Here is a 9,735-nt window from a genome sequence, read left to right on the forward strand (position 1 = left end):
GTGCTGAGGTGCTCAGGGTTGGGGTGGTGTTTCTGTGGGTGCTGAGGGCTCAGGCCAGGCTCCTCTCCCCGCAGGGTGCCTGGAGGCCCTCGCTGAGCATCTCCACCCTGCTGAGCTCCATCCAGCTGCTGATGGCAGAGCCCAACCCTGACGACCCTCTCATGGCTGACATCGTGAGTCCTCCCCGTGGGCAGGGCAGGGAGGGGTTTAGGCTGAGCTTTGGATGACCACTCTGGCAGCGGATCAGGTGAGCACAGGAGCTGGCCAAGGTCTCACCTTCAGGCTTTACCTTCGGGGCAAAACGGCCACTCTAGTTCTTCAGGCAAACCCAAGGGATCTGATGCCTTGGGTTTGGGCTGGTTTAGGAGCCCTAAAGCCAGGCCTAAGTCCCAGCTTCTTGATGTGCTGTGTTAAGCCTGGCTTTGTCTTGCTCTTCCCCTTCAGTCCTCAGAGTACAAGTACAACAAGCAGCTGTTCCTGCTCCGGGCCCGGGAGTGGACAGAGAGACACGCGGGGCAGGGCAGGGTGAGGCCCAGCCCCTCCTGCCCCATTTCCCTCCCAGAACTGATCCTGTGGGTCTGGCTCTGGCCTCCCCTGCTGCTCTGCCTCTCGTGGGCTTTGCCTCTGTGTTTAATTCCATTATTCTTTCATTCATTTCATTAATTTCATGATGCTCTTTGTTAAGCTCGTTACATTCTCCCTTCCCAATTAAATGTGCTCCCTCACTAATGAGGAGGGGGAGGGATGGACAAAAACCATTCCCTGGGGATCCTCTTCTTCCTCAGCTCTGCTTTGTGTCCTGCAGCTCTTTTCCACCTGCTCTTCCACTCAATATTCCCTTGGGAATGCAGCCTTCCTCCCTCCTCCTCTTCCCTCTTTCTCTCACCCTCACTTGAAAAAATAAATCCCACTCCAGCAGATCCAAACCTTCCCAAAAATCAGTTCCCTCTGGGCCTTTCCTCAGCTGAGGGGGCTTTCCCTCTCTGCCCCTGATTTGGAGAACACCCTTTGTGGGAGGGAAGTGTCTTCCCTGTGGGAATCCTGGGAGCTGTGCTCAGCATTCCAGCCCTGAGCCCATTCCCAAGGGAACTGTGGTGGTTGGAAGGGCATGGGATGAAGAGATCCCTGGAGCATCATGGCAGTGCTGTGCTCCATCGTTATCCTGCTCCCCTGCCATCCCCCTTCCTCCAAATCCCGGAATAATGACCTTGGTGGAGCACAGGGCATTCCAAGAGCTGGAAAATCCAGTTATTCACAGCTCTCTGCTTTTATTGCTTGGGTCATCACAGGCTCCCGAGCCTTTGGAAGAGAAAAGCACCCAGGGGGAAAGGAGCCCCAGCAGTGAGTCCTCTGGGCAGAAGAGGAAAGGGAGCAACATCAGCAGGAAGGAGAAGAAATCCTGCCCAGATTCCTAATTCCTGAGGGGGTTTTGTTCCCTTGGGGTTGTCCCTGTCCCCTTCCTGAGGTATGAGCCTGTAAAGGGCTGCAGCAGTTTGGGTTTTGCTGTTTCCATGTTTGTTTGGGGTTTTCTTTTTGTGAAAACTTTTCATTGTATTAATAAAATATGAAGCTTTAATTTATATGTTTTCCCCTTTTGTTGGGTGGAGTTTTTGGGATATTCCAGAGAAAACTGGAAGCAGCTCTTCCCCTTCCCAGCTTTCAGAGAAGTGGGAACAGCACCAGGGAGTTCAGTTCCTGTTTCCAACCTGAGAGCAGGAGCTGGATCTGAACCAGCTGGTGGGAATCCTTCCCTGGGGAAGGCTCGGTTTTCCATGGAAGTTTAATGACTCCAGCCTTGCAATTCCAGCTCTCTGGAGCGGCCCTTGGGCTCCAGTTGGGGCCATTTGGGGTGACCTGGATGGTGACTCTGCTCTGTGGTGGCTCCAGGAGTTGTTACCAGGGACAAGCCCTGGCCCAGGGGGAGGAGGAGAATCCAGAGGATTCCTGGGGGTCTGGGAATGGGTGGATATGGAGGAGAGAGCAGGATGTCAGGGTGAGGAGCATGGGAAGCATCGGGATGAGTGGGGGGGGATCCAGAACGGGGAGGGCTGATGGCAGATCCCAGGAGGAGCAGCTTGGATGCTCAGCCTCTTTCCCTGCAAATTCTCTGCAGGGAATTTCCCCCCTGTCCTGTCCCTGCTCCCAGAAAAGCCCAAGCCAGGCCCATCCCTGGAGCAGGGACAGGACTGGGCGAGGCTGGGAAAGGCTCGGGGCTGGAGCAGAGCTCTTCCCAGCCAGGACAGGCCTGTCCTTGGCTACTCCGGAGCTTCCAGAGGCTGGGAAGGGCTCAGAGCTCCTCCTAGCCAGGACAGGCCTGTCCCTGACTGCTTCCAAGCTCCAAGCGTGTCCGTGTCCCGTCAGTCGAAGTTGTAGTAGAGGCAGAGGGAGAAGAACATGGCAAAGGTCTGGGGGGAGGGAGGGGGCAGCAGCTGAGACCCCAGCAGGGCTGCTCTGGGGGTCCCTGTCTGGGCCTGGGCCCTGCAGGGTCCGTGCCAGCGGTGCTGGGGCTGCTCAGGGGGGCTGCAAGACCCCCCAAACCAGGGCCTGAGGGCACAAAACAGAGACCCCTCCCTGTGCCCTCCCCGCACACAGACCCCTCCCCAGCCCCCCTGGCACAGAGCCCCCTTCCCAGCCCCCCCGTGGCACACAGCCCCCTCCCCAGCCCCACCCTGAGCTCCCCCCTCCCCAGCCCCGTGCTCACCTCGATGCCCAGCACGGCCAGGCTGCAGGAGCCGGGCAGGGACAGGGACCTCTGCAGGGTCCTGCCGAAGGTGGAGAAGCAGCCCTGGGGGCACCGAGAGGCTGGGGGCGCTCAGGCATACTGGGGGGCTCAGGGGGGACTCGGGAGGGCACTGGGATGCAGAGCCATGGACGGGCAGTGCCTCCGGGGCTGGGAGAGGTGGCACAGGGACACAGCCCACGATGGGGGGGCGGGGGTGTCCCACCTGCTCGTGGATGTAGCCGGGGCTCCTGTCCTGGCACTGCTCCCAGCCCAACAGGTCCCCCAGGAGCCCGTCCCGGGCACAGCAGGCCCGTGGCCACGGCACCCCCGGGTGCAGCTCCTGGAATCGGGAGCCATTCCCAAAGTCCTCGGGGCCCAGGACGCCACAGCAGGAGAACTGGGACGGGAGGGGACACCATCAAGGGGGTGACAACAGAGGGGATACCGTCAATGGGGTGACAACAGGGGGAACAAACACCATCAATGGGGTGACAACGTGGGGAGTGACCAAGGGAGGGGGGACAGCCCAGCCTGGGGGTCGTGACTGGGGTTCCTGAGCCCCTCACCCACTTTTGGGGCACCCTGGGCAGGTCCTGTGGGTGCTCCACACCCCCCCAGCACAGCAGGAGCCTCCCGGGGCTCACTGGGACCATCAGGGTGGTCCAGGGGGTGGACAGGGAGCCCCCCGGGCACTTACTATGCCCATGGAGGTGTTCCAGGGGTGCCCCAGGAGCCCCCCGGGTGCTCACCGTGACCATGAGGGTGTTCCACGCGGTGCTGAACACCTCAGCACCCTCATCCCCGCGGTAGTTCCTCCTCAGCTCCGACAGGAAGCGCTCGGGCCGGACCTGTGGGATCGGTGCCGGGGGTGGAGCCGCTCCCCACCCACCCTCCCCAGCCCCAGCCCTCACCCACCCGTGGGACCCCCCGACACGGCCCTGGGCTGGGGGCGAAGGGAGGAGAGGGGAGGAAGGACCTTGCACCTGTCCCTGTTCCCTGGGGGAGCCCTGGGGGGACAGAGGGAGGCTGGTGGCACTGGGGACAGTGCCGGGGTGTGGGGACAGTGCCAGGGTGTGGGGACAGTACCTGCTTCCAGTGCACCAGGAAGAGAATGGCCCCCACCAGCTGCATGAGGAAGACGAGGCTGACGAGGATGAAGAACTGGGGAGGCGGGTGGGGGAGTCAGAGACCCCCCGAGCCCTGGGCAGCTCCCTCGGGCTGTCCCTGCCCTCCTGTGCCCTGTGACCCTGCCAAGGGGGGACAGGGGACACCACCAACAAGTGGGGGGGGAAACAAGCCCTGGGTGCCAGGGCCTGGGGGTGCTGCAGGAATTGGGGTGAGGGTGCTCAGAAAGGGGATTCTGCCCCTCAGCATCCGTGGGAATGGCCTGGGAATGCCATGAGGGACAAGCCAGGGCTTCAGAGAGAAGGGATCCACTTGGTGGCTTTGGGAATCCTCTGGACTCTGGCTGGAGAGGGGGGAGGGTTGTGGGGAATGTGAAGGGAGAGGAACAGCAGCTTCTGGCTCCTGCAGGGACACCTGGATCCCCCAGCACCCTCCTGCACCCCAATCCCTCTATCCCCAACTCTCCATCCCCCAACCCTCCCTCCCGTCTCCTGCATCCCCCAAGCTCCTGAACCCCGCAGTCCCTCCCCACATCCCACCCCCCCATCACATTCCACCGCCCTCCAGACCCCCTCCCCTCCCCTGTCCCCTCCCCGCCATGTCCCCTCACCAGCAGCAGGAGGGGGCGGCTCCTCCGCAGGGCCCCGCAGCAGCCGAGGCAGCCGAGCAGGGCCAGGGCGATGCCGAGGGCGAGCAGGAGCCACGCGGCCGCGCCCAGCACGGCCCGGGCGGCCACGAGCGCCTGGAACCCACCCGGGTCCGCGGCCACCCAGAGCCCCAGGGCGGCCAGGAGCGTCCCCCCGGCCTGCGGGACAGGGGGAGTCAGGGGAGACCGACTCCAGCCCCGGGGACGAGCAACCCGAGCCCTGTCCCAGCCCTGGGACCGGTGTCACCCCCCCCCGAGCCAGAGATGTCCCCCCTGGGAATGGGGATGCTCCAGCCCTGGGACTGGTGTCACCTGTTCCTGAGCTGGACAGAGGTGTGACCCCTTGGGAATGGGGGACATGGTGTCCCCCCCCGAGCCAGCTGGAGATGTCCTCCAGTGGGAACGGGTATGCTCCAATCCCGGGAATGGTGTCACCCCCCCTGAGCCAGAGATGTCCCCCCGTGGATCGAGGGGTGTTCTATCCTTGGTCCCCTTCCTTTGGCCAGTGTCACCTGTCCCTGAGTTGGCCAGAGATGTCTCACCCTGGGGACAGGGGATAATCCAGCCCTGGCACTGGTGTCCCTCCCTGAGCTGGCCAGAGCTGTCCCCCCTCGGGGACAGATCCCCCCCGGCCCCAGGAGGACTCACAAACACGAGCACGTTGAAGATGAACATCAGGTACTTGAGGCAGCTCAGGACATCCATGGGGACTCCAGGGGGGGAGACAGCCCCGTCTGTCCCTGGGGGGGGAAAGTAGAGCCCTGGCACAGCCAGTCCTGGCACAGCCACCCCCAACAGCCACCCCAAACCATCCACAGCCACCCCAAAACCCCCAACAGCCACTCCTAACACCCCACAGCCACCCTGAAACCTCCCACAGCCACCCTAAAACACCCCACAGCCACCCCCAACAGCCACCCCAAAACAACCCACAGCCCCCCCACCCCCCCCAGCCCCCCCCCCCCCCCCCCAGCCACTCCAAAACACCCCAAGGCCACCCCCAATAGCCCCACAGCCACCCCCAACACCCCCTGACCCTCCACACCCCCCAACACCCCCCACCCAGCCCTGGCCTGTCTGGCCCCCCCAGCTCCCGGGGGACACAGGGGGACATGGGGGGGACACAGGAGGATACAGCCTCCCAAAGTCCCCAGAGCATCTCCCACCCCCCCAGCTCCTGGGGCACCCCAAGGAACCCCAACCCCCATGTCCCCTCCAAATCCCGTGTCCCCTCCACCCCTGTGTTCCTTTCAAACCCCATGTCCCCTCCAAGCCCCACCTTCCCTCCTCCAAACCCCACATCCCTCCAATTGCCGTGTCCCCTCCAACCAGTGTCCCCTTCAACCCTCGCGTCCCTTTCAAACCCCGCGTGCCCTAAAAATCCCATATCCCCTCCAGATCCCTTGTCCCCACCAAATCCCGTGTCCCCTCCACCCTCGTGTACCCCCCGGCCCCCCTCACCTCTGGGCACAGTCCCGGGTCCCTCCAACCTTTCCCGGCCCCGCCGGAACCCCGCGAAGGCTGGAAAATCCCTCCCCCGCTCCGTCCCCCCCAGCCCGGCACCCCCGAGGATCCCCTTCCAGCGCTGAATGATTGATGGGAAAAGGATCCCGAGGATCCCGCGGGCCCGGGAGGGGCAGCGGAGCGGGAAGGGAGGGAGAGAACCCCGGGGGGAAAAGGGGAATTTGGGAAAATGAGGAATTGAAATTGGAGGGGAGGGAAAGAGGAGGAATTTTGGGAAAGATGGGGAATCGAAATCTGAGTGTGGGAAAAGAGGAATGTAAACCTGTGGAGAGGGAAAGATGGAATTTTGGGAAAGATGAGGAATTTTGGGAAAGACGAGGAATTGAAACCTGTGGGGAGGGAAAGATGAGGAAATTTGGGAAAGACGAGGAATTTTGGGAAAGACAAGGAATTTAGATCTGTGGGGAGGGAAAGACAAGGAATTGAAACCTGTGGGGTGGGAAAGAAGAATTTAAACCTGTAGGGTGGGAAAGATGAGGAATTATTGGAAAGACAAGAAATTGAAACTTGTGGGGTGGGAAAGACAAGGAATTTTGAGAAAGACCTGTGAGGAGGAATTTAAACCTGTGGGGAGGGAAAGAGAAGGAATTTTGGGAAAGACAAGGAATTTAGACCTGTGGGGAGGGAAAGAGGAGGAATTTAAACGTGTGGAGTAGGAAAGACGAGGAACTTTGGGAAAGATGAGGAATTTAAAGCCGTGGGGTTGGAAGGATGAGGAATTTTGGGAAAGATGAGGAATTTTGGGAAAGACGAGGAATTTAAACCCGTGGGGAGGGAAAGACGGAATTTAAACCTGAGGAGAGGAATTAGAGGCAAAAAAATCGAGTAATTTATATAGTTAAAATTTCCCCCTCAAGGGGTAAAAATTTAAATCTTTTAGGCGTAAACATTTAAATGTTTTATAGAGTTAAAATTTCCATGAACTCGCCCACAAAGGGTAAACAATTAAAGATTTTATGGGTAAAAAATTTAAATGTTTTATACAGTTAAAAATTCCCCCAAAAGAGGTAAAGAATTAAAGCTTTCAGCGGTAAAAAATTAAATCTTTTTTTTAAAAGAGTTCAAGTTTCCGCGGACCTGCCTGCCTAACGCGCCCTCCCCGACGCCAGGGGGCAGCCGAGCGCGAGGACCACAAAGCCGCGCGGCGCGGCCAGAGCGTCTCCCCCTCCTTTTACCCCACCAGCTGTGGGGTTCCACCAATCAACGCGCGCGGGGGCGGGATCACAGCGAGAGAGACGGTAGGAATGACCAGTCATAGCGCTAGAGAGGCGGGAGCACGGAGTGACTGGCAACAGATGTGACCAATCAGCATGCGGCACGGCGGGGCGGGGCGCGGTGGGCGGGCGTTCCCGTTCCCTTCACAGCGTCGTTCCGGGGATGTAGCGGCCGGTGAGGCGGCCCGGGCGTCCGGGGGTGACGGGGCGACCCCGAGCGCCGGCGTTCCCCCGGTCACGGCCCGGACCCGGGGCCGTAACTCGGTGTCTCTTCCCCCAGAGCGGCGGCAGAAGGACGCGCACGGAGCCGCAGCGGAGCCGCCGCCGCGCCCATGGCGTCCCGAAAGGCCCCGCCCGGCGCGGGCAGCGCGGCGGCGGCTGCTGGACGGGAGCGGGAGCGGGAGCGGGAGCGGGAACGGGCGCACCTGGAGCTCGCTGAGCTGGGGCCGCTCCTTGAGGAGAAGGGGGAACGAGGAGCCGCCGGAGCCGCCAGTGTGAGAGACCCGAGGGGACGGGGCAGCCCGGGCGGAGGGTGGCCGGGACCGGGATCACCGGGATCGGAGCGGGATCGGGGGTCACTGGGATCGGGAGTCACCGGGATCGGGAGGCACCGGTATCCCGCGGGCAGATGGCGGGGCGGGTCCGAGTCGTTCTTTGGGCTGGTCCCAGCTCAGAGCCGGGCAGGGATGGAATGGGATGGCACCGGGATATCCCGGGATGGGGATGGCACCGGGATATCCCGGGATGGGGATGGCACCGGGATATCCCGGGGTGGGGATGGCACCGGGATCCCTGTGCCTGTGCTGGGTGTTCTCGGGGTGATCCCAGTGCCCCAGCAGTCCCACAGCGCTGGGAATCACATCCGAAGCTCGTTCCCAGCACAGCAGGAGAGCAGGACCCGAAGCATTCCCAGGTCCGGGGGGAGGGTCAGGATTCCCGGGTGGGTCAGGGTTCCTGGTCGGTGTTCCCAGTAGCAGGGTCAGGATTCCCGAGGGGAGGTCGGGTTTCCTTGGGCAGGGCCAGGATTCCCGATCGGGGTTCCCGGGAGCAGGGTCGGGTTTCTCGGTCGGGTTTCCTGGGATCAGGGTGGGATTTCCCGACCCAGCCGATCCAGCGCTGGTTGCAGGGATGCAAATCCCGCGGTAATCCCGCCTTCCGACAAGAAAAATCTGGGATTAGCCCGCCCGGGATGGGTCAGGAGTTGCATAAGTGGGGGGTGACCCCGGGTCCTGCCTCACCCTTGCGGGAGGATGGACCCCAGGAGTTCCCAGAGGCTGGAATGATTCCCTCACAGGAGCTGGAATGGTTCCCAGGGGCAGGAATGGTTCTCAGGGCCAGGAATGATTCTTTTCCCAAGGGTCGGAATGGTTCCTTTCCAGGGGTAGGAATGATTCCCTCTCGGTGGCAGGAATGGTTTCCTCCCAGGAGCAAGAATGATTCCCAGGGCAGGAATTATTCGTTTCCCAGGGGCAGGAATTATTAGTTTCCCAGGGGCAGGAATGATTCTTTTCCCAGGGGCAGGAATGATTCGTTTCTGGGGGCGGGAATGATTCTCTCCTGGAGGGAGGAGTGATTCCCAAGGCTGGGAGTGACTCCCTGTCCCCGCAGGCCGAGGAGCCGCCGGGCACGGCGGCACGGGAGGAGGAGGAGGAGGAGGTGGTCCGGGTGCTGACCCTGCCCCTCCAGGCTCACCACGCGATGGAAAAGATGGAAGAGTTCGTGTACAAGGTACTGGAATCTGCAGGGATCCCCCATCCCTGCATTTGTAACACATTCCCCAATCCCAGGGCTGGGATAAAGCTCCACACGGGCACAGTGGGATCCAGCCCTCCTGGGCTGCTCCCAGAGATCCCCTGGGAATGCCGTGGGAAGGGGATGGTTGAGATGGGGGGGATCCAGGCTGGATGAGCACTGGGAGCAATCCCAATGTCCCTGTGGAGCTGGATGGGACTGGGAGTCACCCAATCCCAGTGGCTCCAGCACAGCCCAGGGAGAACCTGGGAATGGGAATTCCCACTGCAGGGAATGGGCCTGGGGGTGTGGAAGGATTAAAGCTGAGAGTGGGAACTGTCCCTGAATCCCAGGGGGGGCTGGAAATCACTCCCGGGGGGGGGCTGGGAATCACTCAGTGGGAGGACCAGGAATTACTCCCTGGAGGGAACTGGGAATCACTCCCTGCAGGGCAGGGAGACACTCCCTAGGAATCACTCCTTGGAGGGACCAGGAATCACTCCCTGTGCTCTGTGGGGAGGGAGGTGGGGACAGATGTGGGGACAGATGTGAGGTGGGATGTGAGGAGGGATGTGGGGCAGGCTGTGGGGTGGACTGTGGGACAGATGTGGGGCAGGCTGTGGGGTGGGCTGCAGGCAGGGCTCTCAGTTCTGGGCGAGTTCTGGCTCCCCAGCACTCCTGGGCTGGATCCCCCAGCTCAGTGTCCCTGGAGCCCCCAGGCCCTTTCCCCTATGACATTCCCGGGATGTTGCAGGTGTGGGAGGGGCGCTGGC

The 9,735-nt window shown here is 61.6% G+C and overlaps 3 protein-coding genes across 5 annotated transcripts in view; 2 read left to right on the forward strand and 1 right to left on the reverse strand.

The window, feature by feature from the left end:
* The window catches only part of UBE2T (ubiquitin conjugating enzyme E2 T), a 4,854-nt gene extending 3,286 nt beyond the window's left edge, over positions 1 to 1,568 (forward strand). For 2 of the 3 annotated variants that reach the window (XM_027669144.1, XM_027669145.1), the window contains exons 5-7: positions 75 to 173; positions 445 to 525; positions 1,290 to 1,568. In XM_027669144.1, the coding sequence (XP_027524945.1) occupies positions 75 to 173; positions 445 to 525; positions 1,290 to 1,415 (306 nt within the window). In that variant the 3' untranslated portion in view covers positions 1,416 to 1,568. The remainder of the gene's footprint in view (positions 1 to 74; positions 174 to 444; positions 526 to 1,289) is intronic. The other variant, XM_027669146.1, reaches the window with a different exon arrangement.
* A 789-nt stretch (positions 1,569 to 2,357) lies between these two features.
* On the reverse strand, positions 2,358 to 5,198 carry LOC113959878 (tetraspanin-18-like). Its single transcript, XM_027669174.1, has 7 exons — positions 5,142 to 5,198; positions 4,458 to 4,652; positions 3,809 to 3,883; positions 3,472 to 3,570; positions 2,946 to 3,119; positions 2,702 to 2,785; positions 2,358 to 2,405 (listed from the first exon to the last, which is right to left on the reverse strand). Exons 1-7 carry the CDS (start codon positions 5,196 to 5,198, stop codon positions 2,358 to 2,360), a joined length of 732 nt encoding a protein of 243 aa, XP_027524975.1.
* A 2,350-nt stretch (positions 5,199 to 7,548) lies between these two features.
* ADIPOR1 (adiponectin receptor 1) overlaps positions 7,549 to 9,735 on the forward strand; it is a 6,740-nt gene continuing 4,553 nt past the window's right edge. Inside the window, exons 1-2 of the mRNA XM_027669143.1 lie at positions 7,549 to 7,725; positions 8,840 to 8,959. Coding sequence (XP_027524944.1) covers positions 7,564 to 7,725; positions 8,840 to 8,959 — 282 coding nt within the window. The 5' untranslated portion in view covers positions 7,549 to 7,563. The remainder of the gene's footprint in view (positions 7,726 to 8,839; positions 8,960 to 9,735) is intronic.

Source organism: Corapipo altera, unplaced genomic scaffold, assembly GCF_003945725.1.
Source record: "Corapipo altera isolate COAL_440 unplaced genomic scaffold, ASM394572v1 300, whole genome shotgun sequence".
Taxonomy (NCBI): Eukaryota; Metazoa; Chordata; class Aves; order Passeriformes; family Pipridae; genus Corapipo; species Corapipo altera.